General features: G+C 41.4%; 2 protein-coding genes across 2 annotated transcripts in view; one reads left to right on the forward strand and one right to left on the reverse strand.

Annotated features, from left to right (window-relative positions):
* The window catches only part of Ryr3 (ryanodine receptor 3), a 356,005-nt gene extending 334,174 nt beyond the window's left edge, over positions 1–21,831 (forward strand). Inside the window, exons 90-104 of the mRNA XM_015480130.2 lie at positions 1,184–1,242; positions 2,192–2,363; positions 3,479–3,565; positions 4,779–4,979; positions 8,343–8,473; positions 12,319–12,361; positions 13,023–13,150; positions 13,499–13,559; positions 13,867–14,013; positions 15,438–15,572; positions 17,083–17,239; positions 17,963–18,027; positions 18,361–18,461; positions 20,013–20,064; positions 20,860–21,831. Of these exons, the coding sequence (XP_015335616.2) occupies positions 1,184–1,242; positions 2,192–2,363; positions 3,479–3,565; positions 4,779–4,979; positions 8,343–8,473; positions 12,319–12,361; positions 13,023–13,150; positions 13,499–13,559; positions 13,867–14,013; positions 15,438–15,572; positions 17,083–17,239; positions 17,963–18,027; positions 18,361–18,461; positions 20,013–20,064; positions 20,860–20,955 (1,635 nt within the window). The 3' untranslated portion in view covers positions 20,956–21,831. The remainder of the gene's footprint in view (positions 1–1,183; positions 1,243–2,191; positions 2,364–3,478; positions 3,566–4,778; positions 4,980–8,342; positions 8,474–12,318; positions 12,362–13,022; positions 13,151–13,498; positions 13,560–13,866; positions 14,014–15,437; positions 15,573–17,082; positions 17,240–17,962; positions 18,028–18,360; positions 18,462–20,012; positions 20,065–20,859) is intronic.
* A 35-nt stretch (positions 21,832–21,866) lies between these two features.
* The window catches only part of Aven (apoptosis and caspase activation inhibitor), a 173,503-nt gene continuing 171,860 nt past the window's right edge, over positions 21,867–23,509 (reverse strand). Inside the window, 2 exon segments of the mRNA XM_015480857.2 lie at positions 21,867–22,312; positions 23,098–23,458. Coding sequence (XP_015336343.2) covers positions 22,197–22,312; positions 23,098–23,458 — 477 coding nt within the window. The 3' untranslated portion in view covers positions 21,867–22,196.

The raw sequence follows: 23,509 nt of genomic DNA on the forward strand, positions 1-23,509 counted from the left end.
ATTCCATACTTATTTATTAAAAATATAATATGTACTTATCACTCTTTTAGGTTCTAAGAACGTAGTGGTAAATGAAAAGTGCATTGTCCCTGAGGTTTAGTGAAGAAGACAGACATTGGATAAGTCATTGCAAACATGAAGTATGCTAGGAAGGAGAAATATCAGGGACTGGAAATGTGTAGGAGAAAACACCTGGGGCAGACAGTCAGGGATGAAGTCAGCAGAATTGTAGGAATTCATTCATTCTGCTTTGCTCCCTTATGAAGCTCATAACATAAAATGGTTTGAAACATAATAGAAACTCATTCAGGGACTATATGTGCCAGGTTGTGTTCTAGGATATGGGGATACTTTGGTTAACAACAGAGAAACATTTTTGCTTTCATGGAGCTTAAGCTTCTTCTAGTAGGAGAAAACAGATAAATAAGATAATTACCATTTGTAATGCATGTTCAGAAAAAACAAGCTAATGTGTTATAGAGTGGACTTGGGCCCACTCTAAAAGGGGTAGCCAAGGAGGTTTCTGAAAAGGGGTTGTATAAGCAAAGTCCTGAAAGATAACAGGCATATGGGAAGCCAAGACAGCCATACTCCAGGCAGAGGATATGACTGGTGCCAAGGCTCAAGTGCAAAGAAGGATCTGGAATGTTCCAGGAAAGGAAGAAGGTCTAATATTTGGATTGGGGAGTCGGGTCAAGCGGTACAAGATGAGGATGGAGAGAAAGGCCAGGTCTGCTTGACTGTATTCTAAGTGCAGTGGTCATCAGTCAGAGGGACTGGGGTAGTGATGAGAGGACTGAAGACAAGGCAGGAAGCCTGTCAGATGGAAGCCGGCTCTGAATTTGACTTGGCTCCACTGTTTCCCGTGTCTTACCCCATGGGGCAGTAGGACTGCTGCCGTGGGGGCCCTCACAAGGTCTGAGCACAAATTTTCTGCTTGAGTCTAAGGAATAATAATACAAGGACAATTGAGTTTTAAAGTTTGATATCTTTTTTTTGGCATCTCTCCAGAGTAGCTTGATATATAACTTGATATATATTATATTCTGTGATCCTGAGAGAAGCTGAAACAGGAAGAGAAAAAGACTCTGGGACTTGTAACCAAGAAGAAAATGGCCAATGACATGAATCATCATGAACTCACTTCTTAAGGAACCCTTGATTGATTGTTATTTTTATCTAGGCAGCAGAGATGAAGGCAGCATGTGAAGCAGAAGGAAAAGTAGAATCAGAGAAGGCAGAGTAAGTTCTCAGTAGCATGGACTGCTCTTATTGCTGTGGCAGATAGTTCCTTTGTTTCTGATTTTTTTTCCTCCACATATTTTTATTGGTGCATTATAGTTATACTTAATGGTGGGATTTGTTGTTATGTATTAGTACATGCACACAATATAACAATATAATTTGGCCAGTATCACTCCCAGCACTTCCCCCCTCCCTCGCCTTTCCCACCTCTGTTCCCTTTCCTCTGTTTTACTGATCTCCCTTTGCTTTTCATGCGATCACCTCCCACCTTTCTCCACCTTTTTTTTTTTTTTCCTTTTGGCAGATACTTCTTGATAGCATCTACTACTCTATTGCTATGGTAAATAGAAAACCTGATTTCTATTAATACAAGCAATAGATATTCTGCAAGCTCTGGCTTATTTCTTTTCACCTCAGCTCTATAATGCATATATACATTCTATTTATCTTATTAACTTTATAGTTCCAATAGGATGCTGGATTTTCACTGTTTCACCGAACACATTATCAAACCCCTACACTTAGTAACTTCATATACTATGGATAATATTTAACATTTATTGAATACCTATATGTCAGGCCTGTGCTAGGCCCTTTTATGCAATATTTTATTTAATTCCTGCCACAATCTTAGAATAATAGGCACTGTTGCTAACTCCCAAGATGGATTTCAAAAGAAAGGGCAAATTTTCTGAAGGAGGAATAAAATTGTTAAGCCTACCTTTAGAAGAAGAGTATATCACTGATATGACAGGGATCATCAGAATGGCCACACTCATTAAATAGAGATTCAGTGTCAGCCATGGTGGGTTGTTAAAGATCTGAGGTCTCCACCCTCTAGGAGCAATCCCATCTCCCACTTATCAACCCCAATTTCTCTCTAGTCTCTTTCTGGGCTAGATCTGCTTCCCTGCTCTCCAACTGAGTGGGTTTCTCATCCCTGCAGTATGGAAGACGGAGAAAAGGAGGACAAAGCCAAAGAGGAGATGCAAGCCGAGGACCTGTGGGCTGAAGTGACAAAGAAGAAGAAGCGACGACGTGGTCAGAAGGTTGAGAAGCCCGAAGCCCTAATGGCCAACTTCTTTAAAGGGCTAGAAATCTACCAGACCAAGTTATTGGTAAGCTCTAGCCCCCATTCTCTTCCTGGTGTGGGGGGGTCATCCCCAGGCAGACCTGAGAGCTACCACTGATTCATTCCACCATTTGGATGATTACACCTTCTCTCCTTCCTCATTCCTGTTCTTTTCCTCTTCTCACTTATCTACCTGTTCCTTTTGAGTTGCAGGAAAAGAAAAATGGGAAAAGCCACAGCCTTCTACACCTCTACCCAATCACAGAATATCCCCTGCCCTGTTTTTCCCCCAGGAGAGTGGGAACACTTCTTTCTAGCTGGTCCTTTATGTCTATTAGGTGGGGACTTAGCTCATCCTGGTCTAAAAGTTCAGAAGTAGTTTGATCATTAGGAATTCAGAACGACGTTGCCCCTGTTGGATGAAGTTCCCACATTGGTCCCTGAATCTTTACTCTTCTAGCAGGCAATCAAACCTCAATATGGCTTGTAATGTTCTTTCTGTGATAAGTTGCCCTCTGAGGTGCAGTTGCTGGTGGCCAGGATTACATCTTCCTTGGAATTATTAGCAGGGTTCCCTTAAAGAGAGACTGGAACCTTACTTTCCCCAACAGCTGCCACTCCAGGCCTCATTTTCTGGGGAAGATGGTGGTGAGATTGGAATAATGCCCGTGAAGGAGGTTCCTGGAGCTATCACTTACAAAGGCACAAGTACTCTGGACCACAGTCTGACTGCACTAAGGGGGTGGAGGGAGCATCAGGGGTCTTCTGTGGGCAAAGATCACTCATAATTTCCAAATCAACTACTTCCTATATGGAGTGATCATGAAAACACATACAGTACTTGCATAGCAGGTGATCCTCTGTTGTGGCATGTTAGGCATTTGGTCCTCTGAGGGATGAGCCAGGACAGGAGGGTTCTTTTGAACATTATTCTAAGCAATTTTTTTAAACCAACATTTCTGGTTCCTCAAATAATTCATGCCACTGTTAAGAAGTGCAGGATTGACCTAAAAGAGTAGTAACCAAAGATTATCCTAAAAGAATGGTAACCACAGAGTAGTTACCCACATAAATTAACCAGAGCAGATCTCTTGTGTGAGGCAGGAAAGTTCTCTTTCCCTCCCAGAGCTCTTCGATTTCTGCCTGTTCTTCTCTTTGCAGCACTACCTGGCCAGGAATTTCTACAACCTGAGGTTCCTTGCTCTGTTTGTAGCCTTCGCTATCAACTTCATCCTGCTTTTTTATAAGGTGACACTTCATTCAGGGATTACTTGCTAAATATGTTATAAACTAAATGTACTATGTATTTTGGGGGAACTATAACAGAACTCATGCTCTTGATGACAGCAAAAATTCTAATATCTAAGGAAGTTTCTAAGATTTTGAATTCTAAAAAGTATAGAATAGAGACTGCTGGCAAGGGGATAAAGTTAGGGCACTATTTCAATAGTTCAGGCTTGTTGTAGTCATTATTTAACTCAATCTTCAAATATTTATTGAGCTAGACCCTATATTAGGAACTATGGTGTATATAAAAATTTAATAACAAATATAGTTCTTTCCTTGATAAATAATAGAGCCATTAGAGTTGGCCCATATCTTAAAACTATTATGAAAGAAGAATTAGCAGGAGTTGAAAAGAAAGGTACCAGTCAGGATAACTGAAGATTTTGAACAATTGGTGAATAGGTCTTGCATATTGTAGGCATGTGATAATTGTTAAGGGAATGAATTACTGATCCTAGATTCTTGGTATAGTCTGTAACTGGCTTTTCTATCTCTTGCCTATCTCCTTTCCTATTTAAAATCACCAATGTAATTTTCATGAAACACTGTTTTATCCACATCAACCTTCTACTTGACAAATTCATGGCTCCCTGTTGCCCACAGAAGGAGAACAGAATTCTATCTTAGGATACGTAGCTTGGTTTTAACATACTGAGGTTGAGGTGACTCCTGGTGGCCATGCAGGTAGAAATAGCCATCAGGCAGTCAGAATCACAGGACAGAAACCTCAAAGGTGTAGATCTGAGTGTCATTTCTGTTAAGAGTGGCATCTGAAGCCATGATGTAAACGGAATTGCAGGAAACGTATACGTGTGCATGAGCAAGTGTGCATGCCTGTTTGTGCTTACATGCATTGATGTCTCAGCCTCCTCTCAGGCCACCTGATAACCTCTTATGGCCCAGAGGTATAGTATATATAGTAAAAGGCCCCTACATTTATTTATTTATTTAGCTTTCTTTTAAAAAGATAGGTTTTATCTCCTTAATTTTTATTTGCAATTATTCAAGATACTGGGAGATTCCTAGTAATGAGTTATCTAAAAGCTTCATTTATTCAGCAAGTAATGTTGAGTCAGCACTATTTGTACAAGTTATACTAATGACATATTGTAGGGAGAGCCCAGTGGCTGAGGCTTCTTCTGATGTTTATAAGTGAGCATGTGTCTTGGGTCAGGTCACTGAAGAACCATTAGAGGAAGAAACCGAGGATGTGGCAAACCTGTGGAATTCCTTTAATGATGAGGAAGAGGAAGAAGCGATGGTGTTCTTTGTCCTGCAGGAAAGCACTGGGTATATGGCACCAACACTGCGGGCCCTTGCTGTTGTCCACACCATCATCTCTCTAGTCTGTGTGGTGGGCTATTACTGCCTGAAGGTGAGCTGCCTGTCACTCTTGAGTCTAATCTGACTCCTTGAGGAAGAAGTGTCATTTCTGAGCCCAGCTGGCCCTTTGTCCTCTAAGACTTTGCTAATAGAGTAAGGCTCATGCAGCATCAGCACTGACCTCACTGGGTAGCTACAATGAACCACAGAATCACAGGCTCCACCCTAGGCCTTTTAAATCAGAATCTACCAGGTGATTTGTATGCACACCCAAGTTTGAAAAGTCTTGTGCTGGGAGTCCCATTTCAGACACTTCTTGTTGGATCCATAGCTTTAGAGTCATCAAGGTAAGTCACAGATGAAACTAGTCACGAGAGATTCTTCTGATCTTTGAATTAATGTTTGAATTTTTATAAAGTTAACTTTTTAGGGCTGGGGTAAACTATTTGCCTACCTTGCATGAGATCTTGGGTTCCATCCCTAGTACTGAAATATGTTAATTAACTAAAAATATCTTGAATGGCTCTATCCTAATGAGAAGATATGAGAATAAACATCAATGATGTGTTACTGTTTTAGTTATGATCTATTGCTACATAACAAATGACCCCAAAACTTAGTGGTTTAAAGAACAACTATTTTCTCTCTCCTGACTTGTGGGCTGACTGGGCACATTTAGCCACTCCTCTGCTCCAATGAAGGGGCTGAATCTGCAGCAATCTGGGAGCTCATTTGCATGAGAAAGGCCAAGATGGCACATTGCCCTGCTGGGGAACAGCTGGAAGGCTGGGCTCTGATAATGTAGCTAGAGCCTCTCCCACTCTGTGTAGACTCCCTCCATGTGGTTTCTTCTCTAGCAGGGTAGCCGGACTTCTTACATGCATAACTTAGGGTTTCCAAACAGAGCACAAAAGTGGAAGTGTTAGCCATTAAGATTTAGACCCAGAGCTATGGCTCAGAGCTAGTTTTGTTTCCATCATATTCTCTTGGTTAAAGCAACTCACATGGCCAGCCCAGATTCGTTGTTGCATGGAGTGGCTACACTGGGGCATGCACACCAGGAACCATAGTTCTGGGGCTGTCCTTAGATACTACTACAATTACACCAATCATTCAATTTTTGCTATTCTAAGTTCATTGCTATTTCTATCACAGCATATTTTTTTTTCCTCATTACATTTCTCATGACTTGATTCTCATTACATTTTTCTTAAGTCTCCTTGGCTATACACCAAGCCATCTTGGAGTCCAGGAAATTTATTCCTATCCTCAAGGCCCTTTCTCCCCCTGGTAAACTATAGTATCATGTTGGAAGTCCAGCTACCCTGCTGCAAAGACCGTACCCTGGGCCACTAAGGATGCCACATTGTCTATGAAAGCAGGGGCTCTAAAGTCAGGCTGCCTGACTGGGACTCACAGTCTGCCAGCTAACTTCCCTAGTCCTCTGTTTACTTCTCTGTGACAATGAGTATCATTATAACATCTAAAGGTCTGAGGAATTTAGTGAATTAATACGTGAAAGAGTAATCACAATGCTAGATGTGTTAGCTACTGTTTGGTGGTTAGAAATCTAGAGCTAGAGAAATCAAGAAGAAACACTATATAGTGACTAACAGAAGGACTACTTACAAGGGCATACACACTCTTAGAAGACTAGAGGGGAATATGTGGAGTCATTTCAAAGCAGAAATTAGAATGCTCCTATCTAGATCTAGATTGCTTAGATCTAGAGTAAGAATAAATTTCTCTTATCCCACACCAACCATTCATTAACTAACAGCCCTCATTGGCTCCTCACCCCAGTAACCCTAACATTAGTCTTCCTCAGTGCCCTTTGTTGCTTCCAAAAGGAAGGAAGCAAGAGTTCACTCTCTATAAATTGTTATGTAAATTTTGTCCTTTTGTGTTGGAAATAAAGGAGCAGTGGGGGGGGGGCACCTGCAGAAGTTTAGAGAATTTTGGAAGAAAGTTCTGAATTTAAGATCTCAGGGTTGTCCCAAATGCTTGAGAAGCCCAGGATCAAATTTTTTTCCCACTAGAGCAGCTCTGGCTATTCTGACTTCTCATTTCTTGGTATTTCAGCAGTATTCTCTGACCTCACTAACTCTGTCCCTTATTTGAAGTACGTGTACTTAGTTAAGGCCAGTGAATTACTCTCCTATCCCTTTTTGAGTTTCCCCTTGGTGGTAGGACTTTATAGCCATGCTACACTATCTAGTCTAAAATTGAAGTTATAAATATGGTATTCCTCCTCATCCATAGTTTCAGTTACCCTCAGTCAAGTGTGGTCCAAAAATATTAAATGGAAAATTCCAGAAATAACCAATTCGTAAGTTTCAAACTGTTGCCATTCTGAGTAGTATGATGAAATCTCACATAATCCCATTGTGTCCCATGAAATATGAATCTTCCCTTTGTCCAGTGAATCCACACTGTATATACTACCTACCTGTTAGTCACCAGTAGCCCTTTCAATGATCAGATTGACTCTCAAGACATCACATTGCTTATGTTCAAATAACCCTTATTTTACTTAATACTGGCAATTCAGGTATGCCAAAGAGAAGCCATGAAGTTTTTATTTTAAGTGAAAAGGTGACAGTTCTACACACACACACACACACACAAAAAAAAAAAAGCCCTAAATAAATTCTGAGACTGCTTAGATCTAGAGTAAGAACAAATTTCTATTCATTAAAGTGTGAAGAAGAAAAAAGAAATGTGTTAGTTTTGCTGCTGTCATATATCAAACTGCAAAAATTATAGCCACAGTGTAATAAGTACTTCAGATTTTTTTTAAAAAAGTATTAAATTTGTGTTTGTACATATAGGAAAAGACATAGGATATACAGAGTGTGATTCCAGGCTCTTCCTGGGGGTCTTAGAATGTATCCCCTGCAGATAAGGAGAACCGTGGGGAACGATAGGAAGAAACGTGTGTTCTACTACCTGGCAGGAGCTCTTTATGGGAAGAAAACTTCTATTCTAAAGGCATAAGATGAATATGACCCTAGCCTTTGAAGGGCGTTGGAACACATCAACATATTTCTGTGGCTGACCAATCTATTCTAGAATAGTTTGTTGTCCTTTCTAAGTCCTGGTTCGACACCAAGTCTAGGAGTATTATTCCTAGGTCTCATCTAAAAATTACCTTCTCACTAGGATGGGCAGAGATGCCCAGTTTGTATTATCAATTATTTAACTGAAACCTTAAAGAGTGGACCAAATTAGATTAGCTTTTGGAGGGGCAGGTAGAGTAGTGAAAGGACTGAGATTTGGCTTTTGTCAAGGTGCCCTAAGAACCCCAGCATAAATTTAGTGCCCTGAAGTTGGAAGGTTAATTTTGTGATGAATATCTGGAAGCAGGTGCTTTTAATCATAAAACCTTCTCTAATGACTGTCCCCCCATTCCCAGGTCCCTTTGGTGGTATTCAAAAGGGAAAAAGAAATTGCCAGAAAGCTGGAGTTTGATGGTTTGTATATCACTGAACAACCATCTGAAGATGACATCAAGGGGCAGTGGGACCGCTTGGTAATCAACACACCGTAAGTGTCCTTCCACCCCCACTCCCAGAGCAATACAAATCTCTGTTGTAAATCTAATGCTTCGCCAACCTTTGAGACTGATTAACATAAGCCTGACTTTGGTTTCTGGGACTTCTTCCTTGCCTATTCAAAAAAGTAGCCTACTTCCCCTCAAACACTGGTGTATATCTGTAAATTTAATGAGAGAAGAGATTATCAGGAGGTACTGAGCTTGTTTGATTAATATTGGATTAATCTGGTATCAAACTAGGTTTCCACATTTGAGTCATATACTTCCAAGACTTAACTGGACAAGGATCTGGAGATCCAGCTGAGCTTCTCCAGAGCCCCCCAGTGACACGGCTGTCCTATGATGTATCCTCTCTGAAATCTCTTTAAACTGACAGCTGTTTGGTAACAGACTTCCTCCCTGCATAGTATTGCGGGGCAGTTCAAACAGGCAATCTGAGGAGGTCTGCAGAGGCGAGCCTTGCTTCCTGGTGTGCACATGGTACTGTAATGGGGAGAGCACCAATTCTTGAAGCAGACATCAGCTCTACAATTTAGAGGACTATGAGCTTGGGCAAGGTAATCAACCCTTCTAAACCTCAGTTTCCTCTTCAGCACTAGAGGAATTGAGGATACCACCTCCTACAGTCTTGGGAGGATTAATGAACACATGTCAAATGCTTGGTACAGGCATCAAACTGTTTTCTACCTGTTCAAAAAAATAGCCATCACAATAGCAAATGGCATGCTCGAATGCCAGTACATTCCGTTATGAAAAGGAGAGTTGCAAGATAAATTATTGTCGTGAAAGTAAACATAGGTGACTGCTGGAACTCTTAGCCCTGCCAATTAAAATATTTAAGATATGCTTAAATATTTGGAAACATAACCCTGACCCCAGGGGAAGAAAACTGCTTCTCATCTAAAGACAATCAAGCAAATTGAGAGGTGGGTGTCTAAAGGTAAAATGGTCTCTACAAAGGGAAAGCTATTTTCTTAGAAAAACTTAAAAACTGAGCAGTGCAAATCTGAAGTCTGTCCCTGCCTGCAGATCCTTGCCAGTCTCCTAAGAAAAACCACTAAGTGTTATTTCTGATCCTTTGTCATTGCATTTCAGAAGTGTTATACTATTAATTTTAAAGTAAGCTTTCTATAATTCTTAGTAATGTGTAAGTCTGTGGTACAAGGTGATATGGCTTTAATATCTCGGTAAAAGTGCAGTCCAGTTTCTAGAAATTATTTTAATGAGACAAGTATACCAAAATTTCCCAACAAGGATATTTTTCAAGTGGCTTAAGTACTCAGAATAATGCATGCTTTAAATTTTTTAGAGTGACTTTTTTTAACAAAAATGTCATAGTACATGATACTTTGTTCAATTAACTAATTTAAAAAAGGCTTTCCTTAAAATATAAACAATTTTAATTGATATTTATACTTATTTGTGGGGTATAGTGTTATAATTTGATACATGTATACAATCTATACTGATCAAATCAGTAATTAACATCCTTCAAACTTTTCCCTAGTTCTTTTGAAATGTGTAATTGACTGTGGACTAAGGTGGCCCCATTGTGCTATATAACATTAGTTCCATCGCCCCAGCACAGACACCCTGTTGCACTCTATTACACGTTATCCACTCTGAGCTGGCTTGCTTTATTTTTATATTGTTAAACACATATAAGGACATGTAAATATGCATTTAAATGAGTTCCAAAGTTGAAAAAAATAGAATATTGCTGAAAGCCTGTTTTTGTCCCTGATCTTATACTCCTAACTCCCCCCTCCTTCCTGCTAACTTCTTTTCTAATATCCAGTACTAGTTAATGAAGTTGATTCTTACATTCACTCGCCTGCTTTATAGTGTTCACTTAGGTATTTGTCTTTAAATGTACTGCTTTAATTCTCTTGAACTTTATATAAATGGAATCATACTACTATAGAAATTATACTATCACTTGAATCTTCTGTTCAGCATTATGTTCGTGGAGCTCACTACATTAACGTGTATAGCTGTTTATTTCCAACATGTAAGTGTATGCCTTGTGCATCTGGCAGTGCATGTTTCGATTGTTTCCAGTTTGTGGATCTTAGAAACAGTGCTACAATGACCATTCCTATATCTGAAGCACAAGTCCAAGCGTTTCCCTGTAGGATAGAACCAGTTGGGGAATTTGCTAAATACTAGGATATGTGAAATGTTTATTCTAATGTACATTCTAAATCATACTTATCAAGAGGGTTTTGTTTTCAGCAGGGATTGAACCCAGGGTAACCACTGAGCTGTATCCCCAGCCCTTTGTATTTTCTATAATGAGGACAGGGTCTCACTAAGTGCTGAGAGCCTTGTTAAATTGCTGAGGCTGGCTTTGAACTTGAGATCCTCCTGCCTCAGCCTCCGGAGTCATTGAGATTACAGGTGTGTGCCACAGTAACTGGCTATATCAAGAGTTTCTACTTCTCTTCCTCTTTGCCAGCCCTTATTGTTGTAAGATAATTTTGCTGATCTGGTAGGTGTGTACATTTCCCTGATTACAAAAGAGGATGAACATCTTATATTTTTTTCCATTCATATGCAAATACATTATTCATGCATTTCCCTTCTGAAAGTCTATTTTTTAAGGAATGTTATAGAGTAAAAATATGTTCTACCTTCAAGGCGCTTCCTGTCCCTAGTCAAGGGATAAGAAATTCAAAATGCTCAGAATTGTATCAGTCTATTTGTATAAGGGATTTAACAGAAAGGAGGTATTGGTGTGGCTTAATTTCTACGTATTTTATTTTAGAGTTTAAGTACAATGCATGGGGGGAAATCGAATAATTTTGGTCAACATACCTGAAGGTGGCAGTTCTTTCTTGACTCTAATAAGAAACTATTTACAGCAGAGCTGGTACAAACTACACGCAGAAGGAAGATCTCCTCTCTGGGGAGGCTGGGGCTGGTACAAAACAAGGAACCACTTCTATAGGAGACAGGGACCTATGAAAGCAGGGGCTACCAGACTTGTGTGGGAATGGAAAATAGAGTAGAAGTGCACACTTGTTAAGAAAAACTGTATATAAATTAACCAAAGGCAAGTCCCAGTCTGGAAACCACAAAACTAGGAACCTTGTCTATATATTCCATCACATCCTGCATCCCTACTACCTACCCTTTTCTGACACAGCAACTCATTGAATGGAACACATGTTTCCTACTAGGTTTTAGTTCTGGTTTATACTGGGATCAAGGAGACAAGATCAAGAAATATATCTGGCCAGGCCCAATGGTGCATGCCTGTAATTCCAGTGACTCAGGAGGCGGGGAAGGAGGTTCACAAGTTAGGGCCTCAATCAGTTTCTGAGGCTGGCCATGGTCTCAAAATCAGAAATACACAGGGCTGGGAATGGAGCTCATGGTTTAAATTCCCCCAGTACACAGAGGAGAAAAATAGGTATGTAGACTTCTGCCTGCAGGGAACAGTAGTGGTGGTGGTACAGGAGACATTCTGGGGCTCAGAGGGAACCAGGGATGCATGGGTGGGCAGCCAGGAACCTGGGAGCAACAGGGCCAGGTGTGCATGCTGGGAAAGTTTTTAAAAAATTCCTTCTGGCTAGTCATCAAGATGCCTGGTTCTTAATCACAATTGTGAGATAGAAAATGGAGAGCAGCTTTCCAAGCGCTTCAGAAGTCAATATAAAGTAGTGGAATCATAAATCAGGAGATCTATGATGACTCTAACTTCAATCACCTTGGATTCTTCAGTGAGCAGGACGGAAATAAAAAGATCACAGGCCCAGACACTCAGACTGGTGAGTTTCTTGATGTACCTGCCTTGATGTTAAGAATCTGCCTTTTTCATTTTATTTTTCAGATCTTTTCCTAATAACTACTGGGACAAGTTTGTGAAGAGAAAGGTATGCCTTTTCAATGGGGACAAAGTCCATGATGATTATAAAGAAATGTAGTATGTTAAGTTCTCCATATATACAGACATGAATAAACGTAGTGTTAGTTTTAAGATGGCATCTCAAGAATAAGTCACAGGACAGATTGTATATGCACGTCTGTAGGTGTTTAGCTTCTCATACTTATCTGCTTTAAATAGTTCCCTTCCCCCCTCCAAATTAAGACTTTTCTCTCCCCTTTAAAAAGATGCCAGATGCAATGGCACACATCTGTAAATCCAGTGGCTTGGGAGGCTGAAATAGGAGGATCTTAATTTGAGGTCAACCTCAGCAATTTAGCAAGTCCCCAAGCAACTTAGTGAGATCCTATCTCAAAATTTTAAAAGTAATTCAAAGGGCTGGGACTATAACTCCATGGTAAAGTACCCCTGGGCTAAATCCCCAATTCCAAAAAAAAAAAAAAAATTCCAGCATAAAAAGCAGTTTTTCTTAAGGAGCATTATCACTTCCTTTTTCTCAGGGCTTACCCCATCCCCATTGCATTTTGAGTCATGTCTTAAATCCACCCCTTGGAAGAACTCAAAATGTAGCAAAGCTCAGAAGATGGGGAGCTAGAGAAAACATGGAGGGTGGCCTGCAGCCCCAGTTCACCTAGCTTTTTTTGCTTTAGGTGATCAACAAGTATGGAGATCTCTATGGGGCAGAGCGCATCGCTGAACTCCTGGGTTTGGACAAAAATGCCCTTGACTTTAGCCCAGTGGAAGAGACCAAAGCAGAGGCGGCTTCTCTGGTATCCTGGTAAAGAGCTTAGGTGTTAAAATCCAAAATGGTTCAATAGAGCCTTTGTGTTTGCATTCCTCTCCAGTGTGCTGGAGGGAAAACTGCAACCATTCTTTGCTCTCCCAGGCTCTGACCTAAGTTCTAATGTACTGGGAGAGCACTGTTTTAAAAAATGAGACCAAGCAGTTTTTATGCCCAATAGAGCTGTAAGAGAAAGACTAATTAAGATTTCAGGATATATGACTCAACTATTCTGTCTCTAGGGAACCCATATTACTTGATAAAGTTCAGAGCTATATTTAGGTTATTAAACACTTAACTAAATCTTGACATTCTTATGTTATGAAATTATTTGCTCCTCTTTAGGCTGAGTTCCATCGACATGAAGTACCATATCTGGAAACTGGGGGTTGTTTTTACTGACAATGTAAGTATCACACCTGGAAAAACAAGATTCTTTGCCCCAGCTTCAGAGATGTCTTTGGATACCTCAAGGGAAAAGCTATGAACCATCCTGCCCAGAAACGGTCAGGAACTGACAGCCTCAGAGGTGCCAGGGGACTCTTCCTCGTACAACAGTGAGGGCAGCTGGGGCTTCCCTGGCAGTCATTGGGCTTATAGTACTATAGCACTGTGATCCCCTCTATCCTCGCTGTCAAATGAGGGAGTGTGGGGGGGACAGCTTAATGAGCACACCAAGCAGTACAAATGCTAATTGTCTTTCATTTCCACAGTCCTTTCTCTACCTTGCCTGGTACACCACCATGTCAGTCCTGGGTCACTACAACAACTTCTTCTTTGCTGCTCATCTATTGGATATTGCAATGGGCTTCAAGACCTTGAGGACTATTCTGTCATCTGTAACCCACAATGGCAAACAGGTATTGGGTTTATACTGATTTGGAACAGAATGGATAGGAAAAAAATAACAAGTAGTACACAGTATGTGACAGGAAGAAATGTGTGATAGCACATAACGCACCTTTGTTGGCCAAATACTTGAACTACCTTTACAAAATTGCGAGAGGCACAAGACCTTGATTTAGGAGACTCTTTACACTTACAGCAAGGTAATGGATGGAAATATCAGAATTGGTGTTGAAAGGATTTTTTTAGGCTTTGATATATTCCCTGGGAGGGTTCTATCTATATATGCCTACTTGCTGCTGTTGATGTCTGTATATTTGTTCTTAATTAGGGACACATCTCTCTACATATATAGTATGCATATGTGTATATATGGTTCATCTGGGAATTGAACAGACTGAAAATAGCCATATTAAAGTCATGCAAGGGCTTCTTGTCTACAGATTCAATTTGTTTAACACTTGAGAACAATTATGCATGAGACATACCTTCTCACATCTGTAAACTCTGGTATAATAGAGGAAGGAAATTAAAATCACCATGCTTGTGCCAAGTCACAGGTACTGTGACAGTCTCACAACTATCTTATAAGGTAGATCTTATGGTCACTTTACCAATAAGAGAATTAAGGCTCAGAGGCTATATTTTACCCAAGACCATATAGCCATGACTAAGTGGCTGAGCTTAGATTTGAGCCCTTTGCTTTTCTATGGTAGGAAGTCCAAGTTCTTTTTTTCTAAACCAACAACTTTCTGTGAGGTCTGCAGTACAGAGTTTGACTCTTCACCCATCAAGAGGCTGCTGAGCACATCTGTTTTGGTCTTTCTATTGGTGCTCGTGCCCATTCCCTTTAGCGTAACTCCTTTTAGGCAAAGATTTGACCTTGTTCATCCTCCCATCTCCAGCTCAGTCTTAGGCCCTGGTAGAGGCCCCTAATCCGCATTCATGTGGCTGAACCCTTATATCCTAGGGATGCCATAAGAGAATTACAGATCAACGACAGAACTTTTTGTCTCCAGGTTCTGGAGGCTGGAAGTTTAATATCAAGTAGCTAACAGGGTTGGTTTCCCCTCAGGCCTCGTTCCTTAGCTTGTGGACAGCTGCCCCCAGCTGCAATTTCACACTTGTCCCTGTGCCCCCTCTCCACCCTCTTGGCCTCTTTATATAACTAAATAACCTCTTCAAAGGCTCTATCTCCAAATTCAGTTGTATCCCCAGGTATGGACAGTTAGGGGGAAGAGAACTCAACCTTAACACCTCATTACTGTTCTCCCACTAAGCCTCTTCCCTGGGGTCGGTCTTTCCTTCCGTGCATAGAGCATGGCCCCTCCACCTCTCTTCTCCCTGCTGCCTCACACTTCCTCTGAGCTAGAGTCTCCCAGGAAGCTCTGGAGGCAGAGCGCCCCCGCCTTCTCCTCATTTGTCTTCTCCTCTCCAGTTGGTTCTGACTGTTGGTCTCCTGGCCGTGGTGGTTTACCTCTATACCGTGGTGGCTTTCAACTTCTTCCGCAAGTTCTACAACAAAAGTGAAGATGACGATGAGCCTGACATGAAGTGTGATGACATGATGACGGTAAGAGCCTGCGCCGTGCAGTCACATGGGGGCCTGAAGAACTGAGCGCTGTGGAGGAGGAGGGACTAGAAAGGGATGCCCTGGGAAGAGAGGAGGGAAACAGCTTTCATTCCCAGGGAATAAGTGTCTTGGAAAGAAAAGCATGCCACAGTGGGGCCACTGTTCATCTCGACTCTCCAAGGTAAAGATGAGACAGCCTTGAGAATGGACCTGCACCTAAATTGCATGGAAGTCAAGCTTTGATTCTGGTGCTTGAGAATGAGGAGCAAAGTCCCCCAGAAATGCATCTGATTCATTCCAACCAGTGGAGTTCTTTCAGAACAGCCACCTAAAGGCTGAAGTACATGACACCAGCAGGAACAAATGGGGGTCCTGAAAGGCCAGGCCCTGGTGGGAGGAACAGCTTAGGGTGACCCACTATCACATACACCATAACCTGATTTCAACAAAAGAACGTGTCGGGGACAGGTGATAGTGAACTACCCTGGTCTGTGTGCATTTCTCTATAAAATCAGTAACTTTTTTGGCTAAAAACTCTCCTTATGCCCTGAGACAACTGCCCTCACGAGATGGCAATACTAGGCACCAGAGCACAGGGAGTGGTACCCAATTTTCAGCTGCCCTTACCCTGTGAGTTTAACCCACCCATTCAGGAGGAAAGATGGTGGTGAGCCAGTGCCCAAAGGCCTACACTTGATCAAACATGCAGAAGCAGCAAGTCTTACATGTTGAGCATCCCTTATCCAAAAGGCAGGGGACCAGAACTGACTCTTTTTTTTGGGGGGGGGAGGGTGCACCAGGGATTGAAGTTGGGACCACTTGCCCACTTAGCTACATTCCCAAACCTATACGCAGTCTGAGGATGATTTTATACCACACTTGCTGTGCCTACATTTTGTCCTGTCATATGAGGTCAAGGGTGAAATTTTCCATTTGTGGTGTCATGTCAGTACTCACACTTTTATTTTGGAGCATTCTGGATTTCTGATTAGGGATATTCAACTTGTATCTAAGATTCTGCAGAAATCCCTACCAAGTGTACCAGGAGAAGCAGAAGGAAGCTTTTCTCAAGAGTTTACAGCAAACCTGAACACCAGGATGGCACTCTTAAAATTCATTGAGGGAAAACTATCATCTGGCATATGCCATACTTATAAGATTTATTTAAGCCCTCATAAGTACCTTTAATTAATTCTGTTGTATGTATCAAGTAGTTCAAAACTGTTTAACCAAAAAAGGCTGGGAATATAGCTCAGTGGTAGAGTGCTTGCCCAGTATGCACAAAGCTTTGAGTTCAATCCCCAGCAGTGCATTTAAATGAAATATCAATTTTTCTATCGTTGTAGATAATAAACTGATCAGATGGTATAGGAGACAGCAGTTAGCAGCCAGGGACACTGCTATCACTGCAGAGTCCCTGGCTCTTGGTCAGAGCTGCCACTCTGATCTAATCACACTCACGCAGGAAACTAAAGCTTTTGCTTTAATCACCACCATTTTTCTTCCCTAGTGCTACCTTTTCCACATGTATGTGGGAGTGAGAGCAGGGGGCGGCATTGGTGATGAAATTGAAGACCCTGCTGGTGATCCTTATGAAATGTACCGCATTGTCTTTGACATTACCTTTTTCTTCTTCGTCATTGTCATCTTGCTGGCCATCATTCAAGGTATGTTGCCCGTTATATTAAGTATGAACAAAATTTAACGAATCGAGTTTTTTTTTTTTGCTTTTTTGCATCTATGACCTAATTGTTTTATAAAGAAGTTTGTGAATTCATTCACCAGTTAATTTAGTAAATTTGGAGCATTTACTCTTTTGAGGCCTTGATTACATAAAGTCAAATTTCACCCAGTCACTGTTACAAGAAACTTGAAAATCCCGAGCAGACTCCCTACTCTGAATTATAGCCTCATCACTACTTCTGCCTGGAGATCTGTGACTAGTCTTGCCTGGGTCTTTGTCCTCTTGAGATGGGGAAGAAACAGATAGGAGCTGTGGGAATGTGAAGGGTTTTTAATCATCTTTTGGGGGGGGGGGGATAAGAAGTAGTAATATTTGTCAATAGCTTGTCAGGAATTGGAAAAAGAAGATTAATTTAGTTTGAGTCATCCTGTGCAATATGCAGGTGTTAAGGGCCCAGAAGCAAAGACCCTGGTACACATCCAGGTCCGAGGGGCCAGTAGAAGTGGAAAAGCCCATCCCAAAGACTGAAACAAATGGCCAAGCACAACAGGAGAAGGAGGGGGTGGTGGAGAGGAGAGTTTCGAGGAGATGACAGCATCAGTGAGAAATGGTCAGCAGGGAGGCAGCACTTTGATAAATGGACTCTGCCACTCCCTCGAGATCACTATGCAGATTAAGATGCTAGGTCTTTGTTTTAAAATTCCAGGTCTTATTATTGATGCTTTTGGAGAACTCAGAGACCAGCAGGAACAAGTACGAGAAGATATGGAGGTAATGCTCTAACTACTCATTCCAACCCTATTTTTATATTCCCATAGCCAGATCTTTTTTTTTAAAAAATTGCTATTAGTTAGGGTCAGCCCTGGGCAAAACCATAAATGGTTTTATATGATTGTCTGGTGCCTGCTCTGTGCCCATCTACCACACTGCTGCTTCCTCCACTGTCCCATGGTTGGAGTGAGCAGCATCCTCAGCTAACCAGGAGCTAGGCAGATAGCACTGTGCAGTAAATGACTGACTAATAGCCAAAAGCACTAAAGAGAACAGCATTGTTCAACAGACCAGCCTTCTTCCTATAACTGCCTTTTCTGTTACTTTTCACAGACTAAATGTTTCATCTGTGGCATTGGCAATGACTACTTTGACACAACTCCTCATGGTTTTGAGACACACACATTACAAGAGCACAACTTAGCCAACTACTTGTGAGTATTCTTAATTAATCAAAGTGAATTCTACTGTCATATAATTAAAACAAAAAGAATGTCCAAACCATTTGTCCATATGCGCTGCGTTGCTGTCCCTGCTATACCACAGGCATTCCCAAGCTGTGACAAGACCCCCACCAATTTCTTTTTCCAGTGGAGTTTCCACGCTTTTCAATCCTAAAGAATGTCCATTTTTATTTCCAGCTCTTGTCCAGTGAGTGAGCAGCATCCTCAGCTAACCAGGAGCTAGGCAGAGAACCTCCTAGGCTCCCTGTCTGTACTGTTTCTTTTACATTCTCCTGTGTACCCCTTACTGAAAGGCCTTCCTCCTCAAAGAGGCCAGTGATCTGTAGCCAATTTTCAGGCCTCATCATCCCATTAATACAACTCCATGAGAGTGGCATAATTCTGGGTGGCTATGTTTTCACACTGTCGTATCTGTACAGCAACATCTGGGCAACCCAAAGAAACAGTAAATGAATACGTGGATTTCTTCTAAGGCAAAGGATTTGCTCAATAACAAGTTATTTGAGCCTACCATGTAATTATGTGATCTGATAATTGACTTTATAACTGATCATTTTCAAGGACACAAATGCTCTGCTTCCTGACCTTGTCCTTCCCCACTCTGTCCTATCTTTTATTGTTTAGAAAGTCCTAATCTTTCTGTAGGAAGGAACAGGTCCAGCCTTTGGGAAAGTTAGATTGGAATTTCTATTTGTTCCTGTATATTCTCAGAACTTACATCTCAGTGGAGGTGATCAAGATACATGCCTAACAGGAAATGAGCACTGGCCTCAAGCTCGCATAGCGGGAGTACAGATGCATGTCGGTGGTGTTCCAGGTGGGGCCTCCTTGCTGAGACTTTTGTGGGATAGACTCCAATTACTTATGTTTGATCTTCCCACCTAAAATGATGCTTTTTCAATTTAATAAGTGTGCTAGGGGAACAGTGATGATGAAGACACTGGCCCTGCCTTCTTTAGGGAAGGCGAAACTAATGTATCTAGAGCCATCCCTCTAAGTACAGCACCACCCTCAGAAGGATATTCTTTCTTCCTTGCCTTCAGCCTTTTCCTGAAGGGCACAAGGTTAGTTCCTTTGGAAATTGTCTCTGAACTTGCGTAATGTGAGCTGAGAGTTCAGCCCCTCAGGACACTCATGTGTCAGAGATGGACACAAATCTTCCACATGGATCATGGGTAGAACAAGTAAGACCACACTAGGATTTCCGAGTTGTCCAGTATAAAAAAAAAACAAAACTAGATTTCTGGAAGCATGAACGCACCTTAAGGGGATCAAATACTTTCAGCCTTTTTCCTGCCTGACACCCTTGATGCTCACCTGTGATTTCAGGTCTACATTTTCATTAGATAAATCAGCTGGTTAAAATTTTATGGTAAGAGGTTGGGCTTCCATTTTACTGTTTAGGATTTTCTTAAATGGTGGACAAAACTCTAAGCTCAAAGATTAGGGACGGTAAAGAGGTAGTTGGTAAGTGAACTTTGGTTAAGACACCTTTTTCTCATCATGTCTTTTTTCCTTCAGGTTCTTTCTGATGTATTTGATTAACAAAGATGAAACAGAGCACACGGGTCAGGTGAGAAATAAAATGCCCTTAAGAACCCTACCTGTGTTAGATCTTCCCTGAGTTTTAAGAGTCAATATCCAAAAAATGACCCCACTATTCTCTTGCATGCATTTTTTCCATCCCCCATCTGACTTAAAGAAGCCCGAATTCTATGGGGACCCTACCTATTTCCAGAGTCCTCCTGCTGAACACTGACATTTCCTAAACCATTGCTCCTACTGCTTCAGAGCAGAATAACTGGGGGTGGGGAGAACATTAGAGGAAATGACAATGAGAAATGGAGTAAGTGGCTGTAACAAAGAATAGGGGAGTCAGAGAACGACCTTGTGCGGGGGTGACAGTGGGAATGTGGAGGTGTGCGTGAAAGAGGACAAGTGAGGATACTTTCTGTGACTATGAGAAAAATAGAATAAGGGATGAAAACAGTTAGTCAATATCCAAACATCACTGGATTTGTAGGAAAACTACAGCTCCCTAAGTGAAGGAAGACATGGTGGGTACATAGACCTGCGCTCTCAGGCATCTGCCTAAGCCAGCACAGAATGCACCCCAACAAGTGCATTCAGTCTTCCCTCCAATTACAAATGACATGGGACCAGCCCCTCTTGCAAAATCTTTTTTTGGGGGAAGGGGCAGAGGATGCATTTTCCTCCTCCCTGCCAGCACTGTGGGCTGGAGTAGAGCAAGAAGAAAGTGCCCTTTTGGCTTCAGGTGTATTTGCAGAAGTCTTCCTCAAGGGAGCAAGAACTGAGTTTTTACTTACGGTGGTGTGAAAAGAAGTACCCTTTGTTCACATTATTTCAGGAATCTTATGTATGGAAGATGTACCAAGAAAGGTGCTGGGATTTCTTCCCCGCTGGCGACTGTTTTCGGAAGCAATATGAAGATCAGCTGGGATAAATCTGAGTGAAAGAAGTGATTCTGGAAGGTCAACCTTTGGGGAAATGAAATCCTTCCATAGTTCTGCAACATGTTTGTGACATTTTCCACATGCTTCCCTTATGAGAAAGTATTTAAAAATCTGACATTTGGAAATTGATTTGTGCCTAATGGACAGACATCGTGATAACCTGTCAAGATGTTAATAACAAGGGATGGTGAGGAATCTAATACGTTCAAGTTTTCTTAGTTCTAAAGAAACTAGTGTGGGGGATGGCAGTACTGCGGAAAAGGTCAGAAGTATCAATTCTTGAACACCTGAATATCATGTGACAGTATCCCACCGTGACTCATGGTCTGAACTACACGAAATTACATTAACTGCAGTCCAATTTTTCCCATGGTATGTGCTAGTGACGATATCCAGAATCAGCCTGAAAAGCTTTAAGCAGTTAATGAAATAGAAAACAAACCAACACTTTGTCGACACTGAAATATCGATTAAGTGCCTTAAAAACCTCTTTAGATATAGCTATGCAAGTTTTTTATGTTTGTGTTCCAGAAGGACAGTTCCATTAAATAGTTGTGTTGATCTTCTGTCTTACTTTATGAAACTGCACTTGAAGGTTATTCATAATTTTTTTTTCAGTAACAGCTTGCCACCTGCTGTTATTAGAAGTACTGTACTGAGAAAATTCAGAAAAATCTCAATCTTATGCCAAAATTGAGTAATGCTTTATGGTCCCTTGTAAGTAGTGGAGCTGCTAATGTTTAGGTGAATCTCCAATAAAATGAAGTGCCCATTGCAATAAAGTAATACATACCAAGCCATGGTTTGGCCTCTCGTACCACTTCTGAATGATTCTATAACCATGCTGGGACTGCTGAGGAAAGGGACATAAGACAACAGCAACTTCACATAACAAATAAAATCCATGGACCAGAGGGTGTTTATTTTGGCCAAATGCATGCCTTTTTGATTGCATGTAAGTGGGCAGCACCTGCTATGCTGTAAACATCAGAGGAAGGAGGCTATAAAATTCTCTGCCCCTAAGGAAATCTATTAGATTACTAAGCCAGAATGCAACTAGCCTCTGCTATGTATTATTTCAAATGCTGCCAAATAAAGAGGTAGGCATCAACTGCTGTAAGCATACAGGAACGCATGGGGTATACTAGACAACTGAAGGATAGCCTTGTGCCCACCCTCAAGTAGAAGGCAACCAAAATTGCTTCAGGCACTTTTTTCCCCCCCTTTCTCTTTAGGAAATCATGCTGTCCAGCCAGTCTTCCAGTTCTTCCTCGGTCACATTTTTTGATGTACTTGGTTGCTCAGATTCCATGTTCTTTTCTTCAGTCACAGATGGTTTTGCAGGAACTAGGGAAATAAAAGCAGTATTAATAACCTTACATTAGTCCCAGCATTGACGGCTAAAGCTTCCCCAGGGTTTATTCCAGGATATAATTCAGCTCTAATTATTACTTGCCTTATAACAAGGGGAAACATTCTCATTATTTGTTACTCCCAAAGATGATACAATAATTTCCAAACAAATTAATAAATGGGGGAAGAGATTTGCTTTTATCTTTATTCTGAAGTTAAAAAAAACTAGTAAAAAGTGAATCTTTTTTAGACCAATAGCTCTGTCTTTCCATGGTTACAACAATCGTGAAAAATCATTAATGGTTCTCAAATGCAGTATATGGAGGTGGCCTTCACCACATCAGATGGGATACCATCTCAAAGTGTGCACAAATTACTAAGTATTCTTCACTAAAAAGATGAAAATAGCAAGAAAGTATAAAGAGTTGGTTTACAAGCCTGTTCAGACAGTCGATTAAAAGGTCTGCTGCTGAAAAGCTGAGGGCTACAAGTATCTTAATGCCTTTCCATAGCACAGGTTCAATTTGCAGCCCCAGGGTTAGTGCTGCAGTCAGGCAGGCAGCAGCTTTAGAGGCTCAGTGTATCGAGTGAGAGGAAGGTTGTCAGAAAGGTCAGCTCAGGGGGAAGCAGAGACGTGAGCACAGGAATAGATGTCAGGGACAACGCTGGATCAATGTCAGACACTGAGAGGGCTGTGTAGGGATGTGATTCGAGTGGGGCTGTTCTCACAAAAACACCAGAATCGAGAGAAGGGATGGGGAATAAAATATAAAACATACCTTCTTCCTCTTGGGCCATCTGCCCATCTCTCTCAGATTTCATGTCCTGAGATGTCTGGTCTGGTAAGATGTTATCTCTTTCTTTTACAGGTGATTCTAAATTAAGCAACAGATCTAGTTCTTCTTCCAAATGGTCTGCTGCTGACTGTGGTGGGGAAGTGGGTTTCTGAGAACTTCCTGAAGGATCTGGTCGTGGGCTGTCTTTGGCCAGGGACCCAGGGCAGCCAGCAGTGGAAGATCTCAGCTCAGAGAGGGGCCCCCTTCCTCCAAGCCCCAAGGGCCCCTTTAACTGCATGCCTAGTCCCTTGCTGTCATCACTTCTCTTTGGTTTCACCTGAGGAAGCTCTAAAGGAACTGTGGCCTGAAAGAGAAACAGAATAACTGAGTTTAAAAGGCCCATGTCTTTTAATCA

This window comes from Marmota marmota, unplaced genomic scaffold (assembly GCF_001458135.2).
Source record: "Marmota marmota marmota unplaced genomic scaffold, marMar, whole genome shotgun sequence".
NCBI classification, from domain to species: Eukaryota; Metazoa; Chordata; class Mammalia; order Rodentia; family Sciuridae; genus Marmota; species Marmota marmota.